Source organism: Leuciscus leuciscus, assembly GCF_965113295.1.
Source record: "Leuciscus leuciscus genome assembly, chromosome: 2".
Lineage (NCBI taxonomy): Eukaryota > Metazoa > Chordata > Actinopteri > Cypriniformes > Leuciscidae > Leuciscus > Leuciscus leuciscus.
The window spans coordinates 57,642,368-57,666,751 of record NC_138726.1 but is presented as its reverse complement, the minus strand read 5'-3'; the positions used below and the strand labels follow the sequence as shown (position 1 = coordinate 57,666,751).

The 24,384-nt window shown below is 36.9% G+C and overlaps 1 protein-coding gene and 2 long non-coding RNA genes across 7 annotated transcripts; 1 reads left to right on the top strand and 2 right to left on the bottom strand.

Moving 5' to 3' along the window:
* Positions 1-1,158: 1,158 nt before the first annotated feature.
* LOC309493241 (GTPase IMAP family member 7-like) lies at positions 1,159-3,834 on the bottom strand. 3 transcript variants are annotated; one of them, XM_082162398.1, is made up of 3 exons: positions 3,611-3,834; positions 2,809-2,847; positions 1,159-2,635 (listed from the first exon to the last, which is right to left on the bottom strand). In XM_082162398.1, the coding sequence occupies exons 2-3, from the start codon at positions 2,819-2,821 to the stop codon at positions 1,500-1,502; spliced, it is 1,149 nt and encodes a 382-aa protein (XP_082018524.1). In that variant the 5' UTR covers positions 2,822-2,847; positions 3,611-3,834; the 3' UTR covers positions 1,159-1,499. The 3 variants fall into 3 exon arrangements, with proteins under 3 accessions (XP_082018524.1, XP_082018523.1, XP_082018522.1); XM_082162397.1 differs by having other exon boundaries at positions 1,160-2,635; positions 2,809-2,849; positions 3,615-3,834; XM_082162396.1 differs by having other exon boundaries at positions 1,160-2,635; positions 2,809-2,849; positions 3,625-3,834.
* Positions 3,835-13,864: 10,030 nt separating this feature from the next.
* Positions 13,865-23,307, bottom strand: LOC309493351. 2 transcript variants are annotated; one of them, XR_014203856.1, is made up of 4 exons: positions 22,660-23,307; positions 22,270-22,413; positions 15,291-15,426; positions 13,865-15,169 (listed from the first exon to the last, which is right to left on the bottom strand). It is a non-coding gene; the product is annotated as an uncharacterized lncRNA (long non-coding RNA). The 2 variants fall into 2 exon arrangements; XR_014203857.1 differs by lacking the exons at positions 13,865-15,169; positions 15,291-15,426 and having other exon boundaries at positions 22,097-22,413.
* Positions 16,160-20,208, top strand: LOC309493340. Of its 2 annotated transcripts, XR_014203842.1 has the most exons (9): positions 16,160-16,176; positions 16,387-16,758; positions 17,138-17,175; positions 17,357-17,429; positions 17,704-17,759; positions 17,993-18,074; positions 18,477-18,544; positions 18,605-18,647; positions 19,213-20,208. It is a non-coding gene; the product is annotated as an uncharacterized lncRNA (long non-coding RNA). The 2 variants fall into 2 exon arrangements; XR_014203843.1 differs by having other exon boundaries at positions 16,387-17,175.
* Positions 23,308-24,384: the final 1,077 nt, after the last annotated feature.

Genomic DNA, 24,384 nt, shown 5'->3' with positions numbered 1-24,384 from the left:
TGAGAACAGCTTTTTGTTTGCTCAAAGGACAAAAACAAGAAACAGAAAAGAAGAGAGAGAAAAAAAAGACAGCCCGCACCAGGGTTGAGAGGTCTGAAAAAGGCTTGTGGTTTCACAGCTCTCAGAAGGGTTTTAGAAAGCATCAAAGTGCTTGGCTCTGAAGCAAAAGACTTTATATTAAAATGTATTTGCATGCCAGCAACAAGTGTCCCTTGTGAGAGGAGTTTTTCAAAGGCTGGAGAAATTATCTGTAAAAAAAGAAGTAGGCTAAGTCCTTCCACGGCAGAGAAATTAATATTTTTGAATAAAAATCTATAAAAAAGTGAGACATTGTGGCTTGATTTCTTTTATTAATATTCATTTTTCATGACCAAAATAACATTATGCACAGTGAGGAGCCTACAGGTTACAAGCTTCACATATTAGAAAAATACAATAATAAAAAAATTAAAAATGTAATGGCTCGTTGTCAGGGTTGTTTCAGATCAACACCTGCAAGTGACCACTAGGTGTCACCGTTGAGACGGGTATCGGATTGTTTCGAAGCCTCGACACAATATGGCACATTTGCTTCAACTGTTTAATTGTTTCACGAAGCCTTGATCTGCCCACCACTACGTAGAACACAAGACACAGAGGCTGTTTCTCAAAACCAAGAATGCAAAGAACGGACTTGTGTTCTTGGGGAGAACGCTCTTGCTAGTTGTTCTTGGAAGAATTAACTCACAAGGTGACGAGCACACAGAACACTGCTGACAGTTTGAGACGATGTGTTCTTGCTGGTTTTGCGCAATAATACCCCCGCACAGACGCCGTTTGCAGTACCCAAACATAACGCAATTTAAATAACGGTTTAAACGGGTTAAATAACGGGTTTAAATAACCCAAACATAACTCCTTCCTCGAATGCCGAAATGAATGCTGGGATATTTCTGCCGTCAAGTTCACACAAGTTACCAACCTATGCATCCTCGGTAAAATGGGCGTGTCAAGAACACTTCCGGAATTTTTAACCGTTCTTGCCAAAATGCAAACTTGTGTATTGGGACAGTACTTGGGCAGCGAATGATGACGTTTCACAAGTTCACAAGAACACAAGTACAGACAAGAACGCATATTGAGAAACGGCCAGAGTGTAGAGCTTCACCATAGCAATGAACCATGGAGGGCATAACTAATCAGATAACAAGAGACACCTGAGACCAATTAGCAAGAACAAAAGAACTACAAAGACCATGAACACAACAACAAAAGGAACACACACACACATATATATATATATGTAAATTCGGTCATCATTTACCCTCATGTTGATCCAAACTCTATAACACAAAAGAAGATCGTCTGAAGAAAGTTCAAGCTGTCATGACATTTGGTCACATGACGTGTGAGAAACAGAGTTTGCCAGTAGTTAAGGTTCATTTTACCATGTTGTCATTGGGAATAAAAAGATTGAAGAGTATGACGTAAACACATTATATTCAAAAATGTCTTTTTATTCAATGTAAGTTTGCCATTTTGCTATTAATACCACACATTTCTTCTGCCTTCTTAACCATAAATAAGCCATTCTCCCAGGTACCCACTGCTACCTTTGTTATAACATCACACACAGATTTATCTTTATCTGATTCATCACACACAGATTCAACTTCAGCTACTGTATTCCATGCAGAAACAATGCCTCCCACAGCTCCTATCAAACCTCCAGCTACAAGCACACCTGTAGCCATCGTACCTGCACCAACAACTGCTGCTCCTCCCACTGCCCCTACACCTGCTGCTATAAACGCTGTTGTTAGCGTTTCATATAATTTTAAAAAAGACATAACTGAAGCTACAGCAATAGCCATTCCGAAAAGAGCACCAACCATGGCCCCTGCTGTTACTCCTGCACACTTCTCCAGAAAAGTGTAATGAACTTTTTTTTTTGCTTTTTCTTGTTTTTCTTCTGCATGCAAATTGTCATCAGTTATATTCTCCTTCTCTTTTTGAATTTTTTCCTCCAGCTTTTGAAGCACCTCATTGGTGTAGCTGCCGTTCTCTTTCACCATCTCGTCGATGGTCTTCAGAAGATTTTTCACCTGAACTCTGTTGCTCTTGTACCCTCGTTTACGTTTATTCCAGTATTTGCTGTCGATGACGTGACAGCGTCCTCCACATTTATCGACGAGCTTCTTTAGTTCTGAACAGTCCTCTATAAATTCTTCAATGGTCTTGCCTTCTAGTTGCTCGCCATGAGTGAATAAGATCACTGTGTGTTTCAGGACGTGGTCCTCACTGAATGTGTTCAGGAGTTTTTGTATCACCTCATTTTCATGTCCTGTGTATCTTCCGACCTTCAGGACAATGATAAAGGCATCGATGGCTGGAGCGCACTCAACCAGACATTTGATGGTCTCAGATTTCAGCGATTCATCTTCACAATCTGTATCAAATTGTCCAGGTGTGTCAATAACTGTTATCTTTCTTCCATGAACCTTCCTCTCTGCTTTTTGACATTCAACTCCTGCATTTGAAGCTGAAGCTTTAGTGGTGAATACATTTTCTCCAAGAATTGTGTTCCCGGCGCTGCTTTTATTATCTCCTGTTTTCCCAAGAAGGACAATCTTTCTTTCTGGCACTGACACACTGGCTGTTGGAAAAATAAACATTTTAATGAGAGTCTAGGCTGTTTTTTAAACTTCTTTATATGAAAAAAAAAAATGGATTTTTCTTCTGTTCCTTGAGCATTCAGTAGCTCGTCTCTCTGCCATTGTAAACAGATTTTAGACTATAATGTGACATTGTGCAACAATTTTAACTTACAGGTACATCCCATGATCCTTGTCCGCTTGTGATGTCAGCCTCTGTATACAGGTACATGATATTAGAGTTGTTCTTGACATTAATTATTTGTGATGCTTCTCCAACCACCAAATTTGTTTCAATGACTGTATGATTTCTTTTCAAAAGTGATGTCCGGTCTAGGAAAACTGACATCTTCACTCTTTATTAAAATATTTGTAAGCATTTGTTAAAAATATAGCGTAGTTGTGCTTGGAGATGGATATTATGAGTACATAATTTCTGCTCAGGCTGTAATGCTAAGCAATTATGAATGCAAAAATAATGAAATATTAATAACTGATTATGGTTTAGTCAATGTATGCTTTTTTCCAGTAAGCTTTTAATTTTTCTATGCATTTTTTATTTGCATAGTAAAATAACAATTTGTATCTTTGCCCCTTTTTTGCCAAATATTTTTTTGTCAGATAAATAACATAACCAAGTTTAGTGTTTATTTTCCTCATATTTTGATGGTTTAATCACACTTGTAGGGTCATTAAAAACAAATATCCCCTCCAGACATCATGTGGCCACCGCTGTGTGTGTGTGTATAGAGTATATATAAAAGGACCTCCGATAACTGAAAGTTAAAATGGTAAAATGAGTTTTTCCTGCTAGTACATAGCCTGTGGAAGACTTGAGATTAAAGTTAGCAGGATCTAAAGTGCATCATATTCCAGCATTATAAAAATATCCACAGATGTCTGGACACTATAATCAGTCCTGGTAACACTTCACAATTCACTGTGACTTTCTGTAAAGGGTGTAAAATGCAAAGTACTTACATAGTTTTACCTTCCTTTCTTTGTTTCTTCAAAAAAAGTCAAGCCAGAAAGTGGAGAGGATGTTGATGGATGTTCACACCAAGCTTTTGCTTTCTTCTTAAATAAGTCAGCCAAAACTTTCAGAATTTTTTTTAAAGAAAGACTCAATACATTTCTAACGAACAAACACGACCTGTTATCACGGTCTTGAGAGTAGTAACACAATGACAGGAACCTGATCTGATGAGAACATCACAACTTTCAGGAAACATCTGAAGACACGCCTTTAAGTTTAAACCACAACCAGAAACAAAGAAACTTATATCATAGTACTTAACTCATATCTATTCATTTATACATTAGGATTGAGTACAAATCTCTTTAATTGCATTTCATTGGTCAAGATTTAGGGAAGAACACCATCATGCCATTCATAATTCTTCTTCAGTGTTCATTTGAAGTTATATTCCTGCAGCCATGATTCTGACAGGGGTTCAATTGCTGGAAACCTGCATATTAAAATAAAATAGAGTTTTTGCATCCGACTGTAAATTCACATGTTAAACGAGCGCCATCTGCTGGACAGAGAGTCATCCAACATGTCAGGTCATTACTGTTCAATCCTCCTGCAGAGTTTATCTCCATCACACCAGCCTGGAAGTGAGTCTGAAGAGCTTGATTAGCTTCTTTAATTAGTGCACCAGCCATGTGAGTGATTCCTTCAGAGTGAACACGGTGAATCTGACTGCAGTAGATGTGAAAGATATGAATAAAAGTGATGTAAATTCAGCCAGCGCTCATACCTGTATTTACTTCCCGTTTTTGGTCGAAGTCCACAGTAGTCGATTGTCGAGTTCTCCACTGTTGCTTAGTTACCTATGATCACGCGCGTGAACTCGACAATCGACTACTGTGGACTTCGACCGAAAACAGGAAGTAAATACAGGTATGTACGCTGGTGGAATTAACATCACTTTTTATTCATATTTTTCACATCTGCTGCAGTCAGATTCACCGTGTTCACTCTGAAGGAATCACTCACATGACCTGTGCACTTGTAATGACACATCAAGGATGTTAAGAGGCTAAAAGCAGTTTTAAAACTTGCCCCATTTAAGTCAACAGGTGCCAATTTTAAAAAGAGGATAACACGGTGTAGGCAACACCGATTTTTGTCGTTGTTCTCCGTATTGACAGCACTCCAAATTTACAAAAAAATGAGCTCAATGTTAAAATTGACTGGAGTTCTCCTTTAAGGCTGTAGGTTTGTGTCTGAAAGCCTAATGTGGTGTAAAGCTGTTCCTCTGAGGCTCAGAGATATACAGTTCGTGATTAAAGTACAATAACCAGGTGCAGAGATTGATGGATCAGTGTTTCCATTACTTTTGAATATTATTTTTTTCACTCCAAACAGCATCCTTTATATATATATATATATATTTTTTTTTTATTTTTTTTTTTTATGTTGTTTCTGAAACTATCCCTTATTTACAGTAGGAAGAGAACCAAACTGTTTTCTCAGTATTAAAAAGTGATTTGAGGAGGGCTAGGTATGCATTGGCATTGGGGTTTTGTTATTGTTATTTTATGGTGTTCACACTTTGTGTTGTTTGTCATGACTCTGTGGTTTCGCCAGTTTCAGCTCTCCTGCCGCAGCGGCTTTAATCAAACACACACTGATCCATTTCATCAGTCTTTGCCTCTTTATTTAAACGCACCCAAGATCTGATTCCTGCAAAACATGTGACACAATGAAAGAGAAACTGAACACAGTAACCACAGTCTGCAAATAACAGCAGCTGAACCTGGAAGTTTAACAAGAGAGGGTGTGCGTGTGTGTGTGTGTGTGTGTGTGTGTGTGTGTGTGTGTGTGTGTGTGTGTGTGTGTGTGTGTGTGTGTGTGTGTGTGTGTGTGTGTGTGTGTGTGTGTGTGTGTGTGTGTGAAAGAGAGAGAGTGAGAGTGTGTGAGAGAGAGAGAGAGAGAGAGAGAGAGAGAGAGAGAGAGAGAGAGAGAGAGAGAGAGCTTGTCCAGACTTTATTTATAGCTTTATCTTTGCTTTAATTTGTTTTTCATCCTTTTAAAAACTGTAATATGACTAAATCATGCTTTTTTGATCTCTGTATCTATTCGATGCATCAATGCTGCTGTGAAAAAAAATTATTTATTTATTTATTTATTTATTTATTTTACTGTAAATATACAATAACCATGGATGTATTCTCTGAGTTTTACAGTAATTGTCACAAATGTTAACTCTAGTTTCTCACATTTCCGTTTAACACAATTTACAGTTTTTCTCAATTGCTAAAACACTAAAACCCATTGGCTGAACAAAGTTCTCAGTTGCCTGAACTCATTTAGCTAATTGTGCAGTCTGTTGTCAATACCTTAAACCATTTCACATGGTAAAACACAATTTGCAGATCTCACTCAGCAAAACTCTAAACACATTCTCATTCTCAAAACACATTCTGCACTGTAATGCACACGTCATCCACACTGGTTAACACAAGTGGCAACAATCAAATACAAATAGAGAACACATGTCATTGATTGAACACAACCACTCAAAACTGATTTAACCTGTTTCAAATGATGCCCAAAGACAAGAAGAAGCACACTGATCACGTTTACTCCTTTGATTTTTGTCCCTTTTAGTATTGAGTACTGTAGTACAGGGCATTGTAGGCTGTATACTCTACAATGAATACAGTACATTGTATGGCCCTGAACATTGTGCTTTCCATCTGTTACAGTTTTTCTCAATTGCAGGGTTGCCAACTTTTCAGTTTAGCTCGGAGTGAGACTTCTCCGACGGGGGGGGCTAACTGGGGGGGGGGGGGGGGGGGGGGGGGGGGGGGGGGGGGGATGGGGCAGGCAGGGGCCACTTGTGCTTTTAGGGGGCACACCTTTAACATTCATCTTAACCTATTTTCAGTATTATTTCAAGTCATTTTTCACCATGTCATGCATGACTGCAATCTCTAGAAAAAGCTAATAAATAATATTAGCTAAGCTAATAAAACAATTTCAATTCAAATGAATGTTTCATTATGTTTAATTGTAGTGTGATATAATGATCAATAATAACACATTTTTAGCATCTAAGCACATCTAGGCACTTTTTTACACCTGGGGTGGGCGATATGGCAATAATATCACAATTTTTGTTTTGTTTTTCAGAAAAAATCACGATTTTATCATGATTCTTTTTCATGTTGGTTTTACTATTTTGCATGTGACTGAGCATTACAGCCAAACTAATGTCCCTATTTTAAAAACAAAGCCTTATAACAAAATATAGGTAACAAAATATAAAATAAAAAAGAATGGCAGACATTTAGGTCAAAGTGGCGAAGCTAAAATCTTTGTCACTATTTTCTTTGTTATTAAAAATTAAGAACAGAGATACATATTACACATACACAACTTAATATACAAATGAAATAAACAGTGCTTTATTTTTTCAGCTATAGGTGTATTTAACAGTAGAATTGAAGAAAGTAATTAAATGGACAAATATGAAAATAAAACACAAAAGACTTAAAGTTCTCAGTCAAGAGCAGTGAATGATTTCCTCTGTGTGTTTTGTTGTTTTATTAACATTAACGGCATAGTTCTCCCCCCAAAAAGTCATAATTTACTCTCTTAAGTTGTTTTAAACCTGAATAAGTTTCTTTCTTCTGTTGAAAATAAACGTTATTTGAAAGAATGTCAGTAACCAAACAGTTGATGTACCCCTGTGACTTCCATAGTATATTTTTTTCCTACTATGTATGTCAATGGGGACCAGCAACTGTTTGGTTTTGGGTGAACTATCTCTTTAAGAACAAGCGGCAGCATGTTTATTATTAGGGCTACTGTCTCTGTAAGAACTGCACGCGACGCGCCTAATATACACGCATATGACAAGCAGATTTTAATTAATTTTCTCTGTTTGCTTTCACTTTAGACATAACCAACTTTGTTTATGTAAACATTGTCTGTATTTGACAGTATTAGCGCAATATTAGACTCACAAGATAACTTAGTCCAGTAACAGGCTTTTAGTGCATGTGCGCGTCGAGTGTACGCGCTCACTAAAGCGCATATTTGAACAGCGCATCAGCAGCGAATGACATGTTTAACCGGCAAGGCTTTAAAGCACATGCAAATAATGAACTTTTGTGAACTGCAGTGTCCCGTTCCTCTGCGTTAACATTTGATGTGAATATACGTCGTGCTGCAGTGTAGACTATAGATGAAGGCACCGCAACTGATAAAATGCGCAGTTGTAAGACTTTCCCTCTCTGCCGTGCGTGCGCGCGCTATCGGTTGGTTTGGACTACAGTCTCGCATGCGTGCTCGCTCTAGGTTCTGGGAGATTTTTAACTAATTTGCGCCATAACTAGTGGTCCATCCAGTAGTTAAGAGCCTGAATTGTTTATAGTAATTCTGAAATTTAGTGCACATGAGTGAAAAAAAAATAGAGCACAGAAGAATGTCTATTTTTGCGTGAGATTTCTTTGTTGAGCGTGAGAGCGTGAGATTGAGGCTGAATGCGTGACTGTCACGCGAGATGCGTGAGAGTTGGCAACCCTGCAATTGTTTACACACAAATACTGGTACTTGAGACACAATGACCACATGTAACTCATTCACCAACCCCCTGAACCAATTCTGCTAAACTACAAGCACAATTCCTGCTTTACACTCAAATTGCAGCTCTAAAACACACTCTTTTTCAAAACACTACATACAATTCTCTGCTTTTGGCACAATTTTCATGCAGAAAATCTCTTGTTTTCACAAGGAACACACTGCCATTCAAATGTGCACGCTGACTCATCACATGGGCAAACACCCGTCACACAGTTTTACAATGAGCAATCAGAGCTTTAGCATAAAAGGGCAACAGGTCAGCTCTTCAATGGTGCAATGGATGGCAACATTTTTTTTTTTTTTTTTTTTTTTTTTTACTGTGACTGTATACAGTCAATTCTTCTGTTGTTGTGTATGTAGACCACTGTATGTACAACTTTGTGTTGGTTGGGATGTACATTGTTTACATTGTTTTTGTGGGAAAAATAGAATATATTTGTTACCGTGTATTTGTGTGTTCTGAGTAAAAACAATATTCTCAAATATTTTACAACACACTTATGTATGTACTGTCTGTAGTAAGTGTAACACTGAACCAAAAAAAGGCCTAAGTCATTATGATGAATGGAGAAGAAGTGTTTTCCATTCATCATAGTGTTTTACATTGAGCACATCAGTGTTCAACTGGTTCTTATAAATGTCTATTCAAATGATGGTTTGTGTGTCATTTGAAAACAAAATACCATTTTGAGAAGAAATAACATTGTTTTGAATGTAAAGTTTCATTTTGCAGGAGAATTGAGGGGTTTTGCCCATTGTGTGTGTGTGTGTGTGTTTTGATTTGTGTGTAGAGTTCTGAGAATATGAGGCATGCTTTCAGAAAATGTGTCTAAACAATCGAGAAAAAACTGTAACAGCACTGACTGCTCAATAGATTTTGACTGGTTGGAGGTTCATATCAACAAAGAACAAGAATTACAGTATCACAGAGACAAAGGACAAGTTTGTGAGATGCAGGGTACAGCACTGTAAACATACCCTTACGAAAAAGAAGTTTATTCAAGTGTGCTATTAGTATACTTCTTTTAAACTAAAAATAAGAAAGTATTCTTTCAGTCTACTATTTATATACTTCTCAGAAATATACTTTATGTACTTCTCAGAAATAAACTTAATTACACTTAAGTGTACATGACTTACACTGAAAGAAAAGTCCAAGTATATTTGGCCAGTACTTGTACTCAATCTTTTGATCGAGATATACTTAAAAGTTTAATTATTCAAAGTATACTTGGCTTGTAGTTGTGTGTTAACTCTTTTGATCGAGTAGCCAATTAAATATACTTTTTTTACATCGTTTTACATACAGTACTTACTTGTTTGTTTGAGTTGATGCTATAGTGTTCTCACAAATTGCAGAAAAGAAAAAAATACATGCCTGTGTTCTTGGACGATGCCATCTCTGTGGCTCACTCGTGCAGGCCAGTGGTGGTGGGACAGACTGTAAATTCAGCTGCACATAGTGGGCCGTCTGATACACAAGTGCTGTCAGATGGTTGCACAACCCTTTACCAGCTGCACATATAGGCAGAAATACAAACAACCTCTTCTGCCTCCAATGACACCTGTTTGAGAAGACAAATAGTTTAGCTAATGAATTTTAATTTTATGCTGTGAGCTACATTAAAGGGATAGTTCACTTCAAAATGTAAATTAATAAAAGTTTATGTTGTCCTCATAGTATTTGTTGCCATATTTGTCAACACCCACTAAGGCTCCTGTCTTAATATCATCACATTTCAATTATGTCTTAAATCCCATTGACTTCCATTGTAGGAAAGAAACAATACTATGGAAGTCAATGGGACCAGTAAACTATTTGGTTACTGACATTCTTTAAAATATCTTCCTTTGTGTTCAGCAGAAGAAAGAAATTCATACAGGTTTGAAACAACTTGAGGGAGAGTAAATGATGACAGAATTTTCATTTTGAAGTGAACTATCCCTTTAAGTGCTGTTAATTGAAAGCTGCAAACAGCAGCAAAAGCAAGAAATACAGCTGTAGTCTGCAACCGCAGAAGCAATGAAAGAGACATAACTAGTAAAAACCAACAAAGAAAACCTTAAGACAGGTGAAACTAAAATAAAGGGAAATAAAAAATCTGCAACCGCAGTAACTTGATATCAGAACGCTCTGACCAGTGATGCGCGGGTCAATGTATAAACAACCCGCACCCGACCGACGTTTTCAACTAACCCGCCCGCAACTCGGACCGCAAAAAATTAAAAATTAAATATTGTACCCGACCCGCTTCCTGACCCGCATTTTTTAAAAGTAGTAAATGCTCATCGTAGCGTCATTGGATTTTTTTTAAAATATATATTCTAATTTATCAAAGTTTATTTATAAAGTCAATAAGCTCATAATTTGTACTAAAATAGTCTAAATTTTAGTTTTAAAAAGCTGGCTATGTCTATTTTGATGTTTCTGCGCAAGTTCAGCAGACAGTGAGGTTTGTCCGATCAGAGCTCGTGAGCGGAGAGCGCATTTCTGAATATTCCGCTCCGCTCGCTCATTCCGAGGGTCGCTCGCTCAACCCAGAATGGCCTGCTGCTGGTTCGAAAAAATGTGGAATAAGGGCTGCCTCCGACTCATTTTTTTTCTAGTCGACTAGTAGTTGTTGATTTAAGCCATTCGTGGACAACTCGCCCCTTTATATTAATTTAATTACTTAAATAGGCTATAGTCTACAGGATAATAAGCGTTATGACCGCACACATAAAGCTTGCCACAAAGAACCAGTTAAAGTAATGATTATGAATGTGTCTAAATTAGCAAGGAGACATTTAATTGTTTAGTAATAAACTGGTGTTTTCTGTGTCGCTGCAAAGATGAAGTTGACAATTCGGACTCGCCATGAACGCCAGAGAGAAATGCACATTTCATTTGGATTACATAATCAGAGAGTAGCCTATTTATTTTGGTTTGAATATTTTAGTTTAAAAGTAGACATTTCAAGCTTTCTGTAATATATAGCCTATATTTCTCAAATATGTGAGGCACAAGCTGAGTTTCGGCGCCCTCCAGTTCACGTGCAATGCAAGTGATCGTGCCTGCATGCGCCTTATTACATTGCCTGCTATATATTTGCTTCTTATTCATTAAATACAGGCGATTGATTGATAAAACATTGATCAAAATTAAGATACGATTTATACAAAACGAAAGTCTTTTTAAAAGAGTTTTCTATAAAACAAAACTTAATGAAGTCGTCAAAATCATGTTTTACCAAAAACAGCGCCGTTGCTAGGAGGGCGCCAGCGCCTCTGCCTCGCGAGTGGATGATAGCCCTGAAGACGCCTAGCAATGATATACCTTTAGTGGTAGTAGGCCTATACCTTTAGTTAAGTTATACCTTAAGAGTCTTCGTAGCGCGCTAATGTTATCGGAAAACGCAGCCCAGGTATGATAACGGAGATTCCAAAGCGCTCTTCTTTGATCAGAACCATGGAGAGCGATCGCGGATAGGTCTGTCCTAAACTTTTAACAATGCAACAAAATATTTAAAGAGCATCAAGCTATTAAAATCTATATTATGTATACGCACAGATAATATAACATAGGCTATATTAGTCAATATTTTTTATTAGGTTATAAGCAGTGATTGGATAAGGTTTTTTATTTTTTATTTAACGTTTTTTATTTTAGGCCCACCCACAATTGGTCTGGCTTATCCAAAACTGGAATCCTGGCGCCGTGCCTGGTTGGTTGTGCCAGTTTTGTGGCTATCAAATGTGTAAATAGCATCGCAAGAAGTACACATGACAAAGCCAGCACTTTGGTCATCATCTTTCATTATTTCGGCAAATGTCTCCCACACTCCAACAGCTTCCACTCCCCAGTCTTCACCTTTTCTCTTGCCGCCTCCATCTCTACCTGCAGACTGAGCTTGTGCGTCATCTCGCCAGTTATTCAGCCAAAAAAGTGTAGGCCTATGTATTTCATAGAAAATTGTGTCTAGTACTATATAAATTACAAAGGTTTAATTGGCATCTTTATTTCAAACGACCCGACCGACCGCGACCCGAATATCATTAAAAATATTTTTGGATGACTCGTAACCGCGGGTAACCGCGGGTGACCGCAGGCACCCGCTCATTTCGGATCGACCCGCGCATCACTGGCTCTGACTAACTCATATAAGCCAACAGGCATATTACATATAACCTCAAGTGTGTGGGGTTCCTCATTTTTCCTCATAGACCGATAACACCTAGCTCTCACTACCACCTTGCGATCAACAACATTAGAGACTGAACACATAAAAATGGTTAGCAATTAGCATTCATAATGTTGCAAGTGCTAGCGCCAGATAGTTGTAAACTTACCTTGATAATTGTGAATAAATTCCTCAACGAAGAATTTATAGCCCTTGCTCAGCCTTGCTTCTTTAACTGTTGAGTGCCGTCCAACAATTCTGCCAACATCCTCAAATCTGAGTTGTGGCAGTGTCGAGAGAGAAGTTGTGAAATAACGCTCCATGTTCACTCTATATGAAAACACCGTAGTTTCAGCTCTGGCGGAAATCCGTTTACCCGGCGTGACGTAGTTTCCGGTTGCATGTGAAAAAGGCTGATTTCACGCAGCCACCATTTTTAAATCAAAAGTGAGGCTCCGGTGGTAAGAACCCCGGAAGTGAAGACAAACAACAATGCCTTGGACTACCAACGGCTGCTGCCGCGATTCACACTATAGACCTTTTTCACAATAACCGGAAATACGTAATCGTTGTGGAAGCGGAGTTCCTGTCAAGCGTCAACCCACCAGAAAAACATAAACCCGGGCAAGTTTAAAATGGATCAAAGAGTCTACAAAACTTCATTAACGGATTTGACAAATATTACATTTGCTGATGTGACGACTCGTAGAGGAAAACTCCGTCACCAAAAAGACAAAACGAAATAAAGGGTAAAAAAAAATCCACGCGAAATTTGTCCATAAATATCAAGGTAAGTAGAGAGCGAGGCTAACTGTTACTGAACTGTTAACTACAATGACACATCATTAGCGTGTCAATAGCTCTTGCTACCCAGATAGCAAAAATCATCTGGCCCAGACACTTCGTAAGTTCTGGGCCAGATCCGCGCAACGGACTCGGGCCGGTGTCTTTTGGCACAACGGGCCAATACTGGCACGGATCCGTTTTTTCCTCATCTGGACCAGAACTGGGCCAGCTCCGGATTCCTTTATGGCGATTTGGCCCGTGTGTGGGCCAGATCTGGTCCAGCTCTGTTCTGGATCTGGTCCAGAATCATGCCGGATCAGGGCCAGCTCATTTTGTTGACAGTACACAAACACACTCGCTCGCTCGCTCTAAGTAGTATACATATCTAGAATTTCATTAATCTTCTCATTTACATTATCTAATATCTTATGGTCTTATGTCACTGATATTTTTTCTGTTTTTAACACAAAATGCTTAGGCAATAAAAAGTTGAATTACTGTACTTTTTTACACTAAAATACCACCTGATAATCTAGTGTCAGCACTAACTCACAGCCACTACTTCACAGTAAACATGCATTCAAAGAAAAATGATTTAGGCATTCAAGGGCTTTATATTTTGATCCATTTTTTTATTTATTAAGCATATTAAAACAATTTTACAAAACAATGCAAAACAGTGCCACTGTGCATCTTTTCTTTTTATTTTGATAATTTTTGCACAAGTACTCAAAGTTTATATAAAACACTTAAGTCTCTACTTGCCGTTAACGGGATAGTTCACACAAAAATGTAAATTCTGTCATTAATTACTCACTTTCATGTCGTTCCCGTAAGACTTTCATTCATCTTCTGAACACAAATTAATTTAGATCTTTTTAATGAAATCTGAGATTTCTTTCCCTCCATTGACAGCTACACAATTTAGTTGAACAGTAAAGAAGATTTTTAGCTGAAAATGTGGTCCTTGATGATTCGTATAATGCAAGTCAATAGCTAAGTCAGTTTGAGAGTCAAAAAAACATTACAGGCAAAACAAAATTAATACCTGTGGCTCCTGACGATTCATATAGGTCGTATTAAGCAAAACAATTGGTCTGTCAAAGAAACTGAACATTATTTACAACATTATTACCTGTAATCCACAGCCTCTGCAAACAGTCCTGTGTCACGGCAGTCTTGTTTTGCATGTAATATGTTTGTTTTTTTACTCTCAAAGTGACAGTAGCCATTGAATTGCATTATATGAATCACCAAAGACCACAGTTTCAGCTAAAAATCTTCTTTACCGTTTAACTGAAAAACAGTCACCTACATCTTGGATGGCTTGAGGGTGAATAAAGAGCAAACTTTCATTTTTCAGTGAACTTTCCCTTTAAAACAGTTAAACAATCTCAGAACTTTTCTCAATGTATATTTGAAAGAATGTTTTTGAATGGGTATTCATGTTGTGTAGTGACATAAGCCTCATGAATGTATTATTTATCCCAAAAAATGTGGCACTGATCAAAGAGGCAGTGAAAAGCTGCAAAGAAAAAACATACAAAAAATAATGGTAACACTTTACAATAAGTTTCATTTGTTAATGTATTAACTAACATGAACTAACAATAAGCCAAACATTTGTTACAGTATTTATTCATGTTTGTTAATGTTAGTTAATAAAAATCCAGCTGTTCATTGTTTGTTCATGTTAGTTCACAGTGCATTAACTAATGAATTAACAAATCACCCTTGATTTTAATGTATTCGTAAATGCTGAAATTAATATTAACTAAGATTAATAAATGCTGAAGAAGTGCAGTTCATTCTTAGTTCATGTTAACTAAGGTAGTTAACTAATGTTAACCAATGAACCTTATTGTAAAGTGTTACCAAAATAATTGTATAGAATGAACTGTAAACACATCAAAAACCAATCAGGACAGGTCGGAAAGCCATGGCATTACAAACCACTTAATATGTGCCGTTTAATTCCCATGAGGCATCTGAAAAAGAAAAAAAAAAGACCAAGAAGAAAGATTTTAAATATTTATGTAATTGTCGCACTAAATAAAGAATCTGACAGCTGTTCTGTACTGTGCTGTTCTTCTTATATCTGAAATTTACCTCAGTTAAGGCCTCTTTGGCTCTTGAACGTTCCTTCCAGCCGCAGTCACGGGTCAAAGGTTAAATCAACGGATGCCGCAAGAACCTATTCCACTATCTTCTGCACTGGTAGAAGACTGGTTTTTCCTTACAGCTCCTGTTGAGAAAAAAATATGTGCAAAAAACATCAACCTCCCAACTAATAAGCTTCTGAGTCCTGGGGCCGTATTCACAAAGAATTTTAAGGCTAAAAGTAGCTCCTAACTGCCCAGCAAACACAGAACGTTCCCCTAACGTTCCCGTTTGGTTCCCATTTGGTTATTTTTTTGGGAACCAAACAAGAACGTTCTGGGAACGTTCCCTGTAGGTTATTTTTAGGATCTATGTTTATAACATTAAGGGAACGTTCCCAGAACGTTCCCTGTAGGTTATTTTTAGGTTTAATTTTATAACCTAAAGAGAACGTTCTGGGAACGTTCCCTGTAGGTTATTTTTAGGTTCTATCTGCATAACTTTAAGAGAACGTTCCCAGAACGTTCCCTGTAGGTTATTTTTAGGTTTAATTTTATAACCTAAAGAGAACGTTCTGGGAACGTTCCCTGCAGGTTATTTTTAAGTTCTATTTTTATAACTTTTTATAACCTCCAAATCCGAGACCATGGTCCTCAGTCGGAAAAGGGTGGTTTGCCCACGCAGGTTGGTTCAGTTCCTGCCTCAAGTGGAGGAGTTTAAGTATCTTGGGGTCTTGTTCGCGAGTGAGGGAAGGATGGAACGGGAGATTGACAGACGGATCGGTGCAGCTTCTGCAGTAATGCGGTCGATGTACCGGTCTGTCGTGGTGACGTCCAACCAAGTTTTATAACTTTAAGGGAACGTTCCAAGAACGTTCCCTGTAGGTTATTTTTAGGTTTAATTTATAACCTAAAGAGAACATTCCCTGTAAGTTATTTTTAGGTTCTATTTTTCTTAAACCAATTGAATGGTTTGCAATGTTTTGTGCTTTAACACCATTTATCAAATGCTTAATTACATGACCATTATCAGGCAGTAGATAATGCCTAAGTAATCAATAACTTTGCTCATTGGTTGGCAGTCTTTTTTAGTTAATTATTATTAGGTTTTATTTTTATAACCTAAAGAGAACGTTCTGGGAACGTTCTCTGCAGGTTATTATTTTAATATCACTTAACAGGCAGATTACCAACTGACAACGTCGTCAGTACGGTCCCCTAAGGTTATAAGATAACCAACAACGTTCAGATCTATTCGCAATAACTTTTTATTAATGATATTTTAAATTATGTTATACATTTTAATTCTATATGTTTATTTAAATGCTGCGTGACTTTGAAGTGTTTTAATGCGCATGCGCGGAATCAAACACTGGAGCGCGCACGTGCGCTCCTCAGCAGATGGAAACCAGGAACGTCATCAACAACTGACAAACAACAAAACTCCCGTCTGTCGCTGTTGGTTTCACTGCTTTCAGGTAAGTTTAGTCAACAAAATCTCACAAATAATACACACAAACGTCCCTGACACATTTCTTACGTGTAATTGACACGCTTCTGTTGAATATTTACTTTAAAGAAATGGTTTTGTGTCTTTGAAAAAGTCCGTTAGCATCTAAGCTAACCGGTTTCAGAAGAGAACGTTAGGCCTAAGTTACGTTAAGTTAAGGTCTTATTTATGAAAGTTTGGGTTTTTAAACACATATTTAGTGTAGATAACAGTTTTTTTATAGTTTTGCTGGTAATTTGTCAATGGGTGATTGGAAGTAAGCTAATTTATTTAACCTAAAAGAATGCACTGTATTGTTAACTTAATCAGTGACGTCACTTACCAATATTGCTAAAATGTGATTTCAGAATAGCGAGAGAGAAAAAAAAATCCTCTACAACAAGGGGTGAGTTATTGTTTAATCATGATAATAATTCCATATGCATTTATTTCACAATATATTATCTTAAGATTTTTATATATTTATCTTTTCTGCATTTCACCTCTGTTCTAGCTTGGTTCCTTTTATTAAACCAATCCCATGTAATATTGTTGGCTCTGTGACAAATAGCTTGTTATGTTCCTAGATCATCATGCTGTGATGGCCTGCTGCACCCCCCCTGTCCAAGACAATCTCCATGGCTATGAACCATATGACTAGTAAGCAAAACCACCTCAAACATACAGTGCACTGCTGTTCAAAGGTTTGGGGTCTGTAAGATTTATGCTTTTGAAATAAGTCTCACATTTTAAAATCATTAACCCCAGGGTTTTTCAGTGAGATTGTCCTTGAGAAGCCTGTAGGCTAAATAATCAGCTAAATAATAGGCGACTAATACAATATTATAATGGTCATAGTTATAATAATAATTCATTTAACTATTATGATAACATGATATCCTGATCATTAGTATATTTTATTTTATTTCTTTAGGTCTGTTTTGAATTATGTTGGCCAATGAGACTGACACCATACTGTCCAACTCAAAGGTATTTATATGTTTTTTTTTATTGATCAATACTGAAATTCTTTGTACTTTTAAATGCTGAATGTGGTTCAGGGGGTCGACAACTTTAGGCAGTTATTTTTCACAGATATCTTGGGCAGCTGTGGCTCATACTCTTAGCCTTTAAAAATGTTTGAATTGATACCCCCAATGCAATATCAGGGGGTAAATATATCATTAGAGTTCTTAAAGTTATGGCTTTGCTCTTGTTACCAGATGAGATATAATCCCTATTGTTTGGCCCTGTGATTCTTCAGGACAAGACCTTGATGCCATCCATAGTCAGTAGATGAAGAAGGTGAGTTTAGCCCATCTTGTCAAAATGCCCATCTTGGCGAGTTTCCTCGTAAACAGTCTTGTGTATTTTAAACAGAAAGAAAACAGATGCGTGTCATTTATATTAGGTCTGCACATTCGTCTTAAAGGGACAGTAGCCTAACGTACCCGCAGCTGTTTGTGTCGCCAATGGTGATCAAACATCAAAAGAGAAAATGATTTGTAGCTTTAGCAAAGATACATTTAATTAATTTATAGTTATTTTATTTTTACAGTGAAGACTTATTTTACATTTTGATAATTCAATTTCTGTACCTGATGTTTTCAGATTTAACTGAAAAACATAATGCACTGCTTATTTCAACTGTATTTTTCTTCTATTGTATTTATCTATGCTTGTTATCTATTGTAATTTTCTATGCAGGTTCACTCCTCTACAAAATCCCCCCAATAGGGGTTATGCGGAGCGCCCAGCGGTCGAACCGGAAAGAGGTCTAAGCATTTCCGCTTTTCACTTCTGTACACATCTCCCAGCGGTCGATCCGGAAAGAGGTCTAAGCATTTCTGCTTTTCACTTCTGTACACATCTGCAGCGGTAGGTGATCTCGGTTTACTGTTAATTTTCGCTTATTACACTAAAATTCTTATTTCTGTTTTAATTAAAATGTCACGAATGCTAAAATATCAGAAAAGGGAACATCCGAACAGCAGTTTTTGTTGTGTGCCGATCTGCTCTATGTCGGGGAAAATGAGTAGTACAGAAGTACAAATGGGTTCTGTACTCATAAAGTGACATCAACATTTGCGTCAGCAGTAGCATTCGCCATCAGGCAAATGTTATTTAAATAAACTCCTGATTTTACTTACAAACTTTCCAATGCCTGGTTTAATGAGTACAGAACCTATTTGTACTACTGTAGAAGTTTGGTACCATTCTGGGCATTATTAGTGGGGTAATTTACGAGATACAAACCTGGAGCCGTTAGCGCATGCACTAAACCATACGGCTGATATCTCTAAATAAACTCTAAATTTTTCAATATTGTGCAGCCCTAATATTGAGCATATCTTAAAGTGAACTTGGGATGATAATTTGTGATACCAGATGAGATGTATGTATGATAGATTTTGAACTGTAATATATATAATTTTTATTTCAGGTTTTCTGGGATCCCAGCGGAAGGCATCAAGGCATCAGATGTTGGCCTGGACAGATGTTCCTGTAAACTACACCGACCTTTGCTTTTGCATGGATGGCTGATTATTACCATGTTCTGTGAGGGCATTATTATAGCAAAACTGAGCACCTGTGACAGTGGAATTTGTAGGTGTAAAGTCACAGATAAAAAAAAAAAATTGATAGTAGTTTCAAACTTTTTTTCTCTTTCTCTCTCATAAACACAGCAGTTACAGGTTTTCAAATTCTTCATTGGAGGTGAGACTTATACGTTATATGTAGAGCGAATTCGCAGGTCAGAGTTCACTAGACTTGAATATTATTTTCTCAGTTTTTTATTTGACTTCAGAGTTGAAAGTGGGCTTAAAGGGTACATAGGCTTAATGGGTATCCTTACCCTAAAACATTCCTTTTTTGATTTGTAGTCTGAAATAATAAATAGTGCAATATAAATAAATGCAATGTAGTGTTTTCAAATATATAAATTTTTCTATACACATTGATGCTGAAATATCTGAATAAATACACGATACCAGCAGTGCTCGTGCTCTCATATCTCCTACAGCTTGTGACACACAATCCCACCTCACTCTTTTCATTTGCTCCGGATTAATTTTAATGCCATTACAGGGCTTGAATTTTGGCATGGGATTGTGTGTACATGTAACGCGTTGTCTTTTTATTTTCTTGTTAAATTTGCAGATGGTTTTGGGAGTTTAAATGTTTTGAGCGGAGTGAAGATTGGCACATTCATGTATATTGTATATAAATGAAGACTTTTTCAATTTTGTTCTAAGTTATAGGCTACAGTTTGCAAAAAGATAGTTTTAATTAAAATGTTTGTGCAGTTTTATTTATTGAAATATTTTCATGTTTGAAATATTAAATGTAAATTACTGTTCCTGAATACATTTTGCTAACGCTGTTTTTGATGACTTATTTTAGGTTGATAATTAAACAATGAATCAACAAAAACATGGATTGTGTGCTGATTTATTTATTTAATACAAACTGATTGATTTACTTATTAATGATAGTTTCTGTAAATTCAATTTATTGTAATAATATATTCATAGGATTTTAAGTGTTTGAACAATAAACAATGTAGATTATGTTGTTTGTAGACCTATAATTTGTGTACAGGCATATCAGGATGTGTAGACGTTAGGAGAACCTTCTATTAACCTATAGGGAACGTTCTATTAACGTAAAGAAAACTTTCCTGGCTAGCCAATAGGGAACGTTCTGGGAACCAAAAACTAACGTTCCCAGAACGTAAAATTGTTAGCTGGGTGGCGAATTTAGGAGCAACTCCTAAAAATAATGGGCGTGTCACTCGTAACTTTAGGACTCCTAATTTTTTTGACTAAGAGTAATTCACGAAGCATTTTAGCCCTAAAAGTAGCACCTAAGCCTGGGACAGCTTAAAAGAAGTCGAGAGGACTCCTAACTCACTAAGACCTATTCACAAACCGCTTTTTGTGGCATTTCACGTTGCGATGTTTTGAAATGCGTACGCGGCGGCTACAGGAGCTTCCAATCGCAAGGGAACAATTTTGCATTGTAGGCATAACTAGGGATGCGATAACACCACCAACAACAACCAAAACTAGGCTACTCATTGCATGTAAACTAATTGTAACGTTTCATTGTGAATCAAATTAAAATGTTCTTCTCTTTGCAAACGTAGGCAGAGGCATATAGTGACAGATTAATTCAATAATGTTGCAAAGATATTGCATAAATCCATATGTTTCATTAGGCTACTAGGCTATTTGTTTAGCCTTACTCTTTATTCATTTAGGCTATTTATTCAGTTATTCATCATCTTCCGTCCTTCGCACTACTTGTGTAGCGCACGCATTCTCAGACCTGTCACCTGTCACTCATCATCGTAGGGGAGGTGTTTGGAATCATTCCCGCGTTACAATCATCAACCAATCAAGGTGGTCACTTCAGTCAAGCTCGTGCATGAGTAATGACGTCATCCATAGCAACGAAGACTCACTCTTAGTTTAGGAGTTGTCATTTTTCTTTACTAAGAGTAGCTCTGAAAGGCGTTGTGAATAACTTTTAAGAGAAACTCCTAGCTAAAATCTTTTAGTGCGATTTAGGAGTACTCCTAGTGGTAAGATAAAATGCTTTGTGAATACGGCCCCTGATTTATAGTTCTTCTATAATGTAGATCAGTTAAGGGATAAACTGGTAGGCCTATATTAATTACTTAAACATTAGGCCTAATTTAAATTGATCAGAATCAGATATCACATGATCCTTCAGAAATCATTCTAATATTATGATTTGGAACTCAGGTAACATTTCTTATTATTATTATCAATGTTGAAAACGGTTGTAAATAGCACACATACAACTTGTAGGGGATTTTTGCGTTATATATGAATACTGTTAAAAGACTTATATGAGTTTTACATGACAAAAGTATGCAAATGTGTATGGTATTAGTAGAAATATATAAAATTCATATATAAATAATTGAAAGTTCTTATATTGAATCATATGCTAGTCAAATTAAAGTCATATAAAATGTATACACATTTTGTGTCATTGGTTTATGTGTTTCATACAGATTTCATGTTTTGATGACCAACATCTGATTCACTTGTATGCAGTGTATTAAATTGTACAGTGCAGAAGCCGCCCGGTTCGAGGATTACTGTCAGAGTATCACTGACCTTTATGAAGACTGTTAATTTTCCTACAGGATTTGAAAGAGCAGTTGAAAAGCAATGACATTTAGAAACAAATATTTATGAGTAATATTAACTGTGTTTATATGCCAGTAATATTAACTTTTTTTATTTCCTCTAAACCTTTGTAAAAATATTCCATACAACCACCGGTATAACTACATGACATTGGCCTTTATTGTCGATGAGTAGCCTACAGCAATACAGCAAGTTTTATACTATTTTTAACACATATACAATATTGCCTACATTTAAACTCATGTAACAAACATTTTCGAAGTAAAAATTAAACATTTAGGCCTAAACATTCAAGTAATTCAAGTGTAATCAACCGGTCAGTTATCCAATATCCACCGGATCAGCGCTGGTTTCAGTGCCGGAGATGGACTCGCCTCTGCGGGGGAACCTCTAACTTTACACCGCCGTCCTGCGTCACTCACAGCTGAAATATGCTGCGACGCGACTGACTCCATAACCTGCCAATAAACAAACAGTTTACAGTTCTGAGGATATTTTATCATCCAAATTAGATATTCATTATCTTTAGGAATATAGTCGTGTGTTTTTTTATGCAAGGCGTTACAATCACGGGAAAAGGCAGGCGCGAGTCGACACTCGTTTAACTCGTGAGTAACATTGTGTCTCTGTATGTTCTTTCGCATTAAATAAAATGATTTAAAGCACATTAATGATTATACAGATAAATAAAAACATACACACACCTGAATTTCACAGAGGAAACGCACCAGTTCAGCGACGCTGAGAAGAGGAGAACTCTCTGAAGACTGAAGAGTGGAGAGAGCTCAAACAGCGCGCGCTCACTCATCCGCTGAGTGACTGTCGTCAGATTAAGCGTGGAGCTAAAGTAATACTAAAACTAAGTTCCAATAAATTAAGTGAACTTCACTGGAGCGCTGAAAAGACATACACGCATTAAACCTTCGCCAGGCCGTTGGATTCCGTCGTTGGGCCAATGGGTGGTCCTTACAAGAGTATAAGTACATTTGTAACATTTCAGTTTATCCAGCTATAATTTATAAACCAGTACAAAAGCTGAGCTAAAAACTAACAATACTCCTACGTAGCAGTATTGTTTAAAAAATAAAAAGTCACCTGTATCAAACTAAATTTATTTAGATTTTCTATCCATTATTTCATTTAGTTGTACCATAGGTGGCGCTATAACTGTCAAAAAGCTTTGAAAAACATACATTTCCTATGGTAAATTGCCAGTATTGGCTGTAAATGGTCTTTTCCATCTATGATGTCAGTGGTTAAATGGTTGCCAAATAAATCTTAATGTCTTTTTATGCATGTGTGCTTAAAGGCCTTAAATGCTTGAACCCCGATAAATGCTGCTTGCAGGTTTAATTATTGTTATTTCTTTTATGAGGTACTTGTGTGACTGTGTGTGTTTGTGTGGATGGAATCACACTGAGAGCAGGTAGATGGTCACTCAAGAGATCACTTTACTGGGTCCTGGGACAGACAAAACTGGGACAAACACGACCAAAAGCTGGTTAATGTACATCAACGCATCAACGTTGCTCAAAGTCAGCAGCGAGAGATGTGAAACTCTGCTGAATATACATTTTTGCAAAGTGATAAAACTCAAAATAAAACATACATTAAAGAAATAAAATATAAATCACTTTCTCTGTTCTCATTTCTCATCAATTCACATAAATGTAGAAAAACTATAAACTTAAGTAACCATCTTTTACATATTTTGTATAATTGAAAAACAGAAAGAGGAAAAACGCCGACCTAAAATGGCGCAGTTACACAGTTAAGCACGTGCGAGCACATAACACGTGTGTTAATGCTAATACTCAACTCGGCTAATACATTTCCACCACACAGAACATGACAAATCCAAATAAAAGATGTGAGACGAGAGATGTGAAACTCTGCTGTTGGTGACGTAGCTCCGCCCCTAATATCACGCACGCAAATGCAAGGGACGCAACAGCCAATGTCGAGGTTTCCTAATTAATGCATGAATTTAACAGCATTATTTAAACTCTGTTACACTGACCTTTTGCATATTTTTTTTTTTTTTTTTTGTAAGGCTTTATTGCAAGCAAAAGTTAAAAGTTAAGTAAAAAAATAAAAAAAATAAAAAAAACTGTTTCATTTTAACCTTTGTTTTATAACTTTGGAAAGGGGATGTAATGATAGGTATACTATTGAGTAACCACAAGGTGTTAGTTCTTTGGGGGTCGATGAATTGTCACACCTTTAGTACAGTGGGGGAAGTGTAACTATCTGATTGGTCAGTTTGAATGTCAACATTTGGGGTTTTAGTCACATGGTCAAGGAAAGGATAAAAGAAGATTGAAATTGTTGCTCTGTCTCTTTTATGGTCTGGCTCTCTTCTCTGGGTCCTCCTTTTTCCTCTTACTCTCTCTCTCTCTCTCTCTCTCTCTCTCTCTCAGGTAACATTT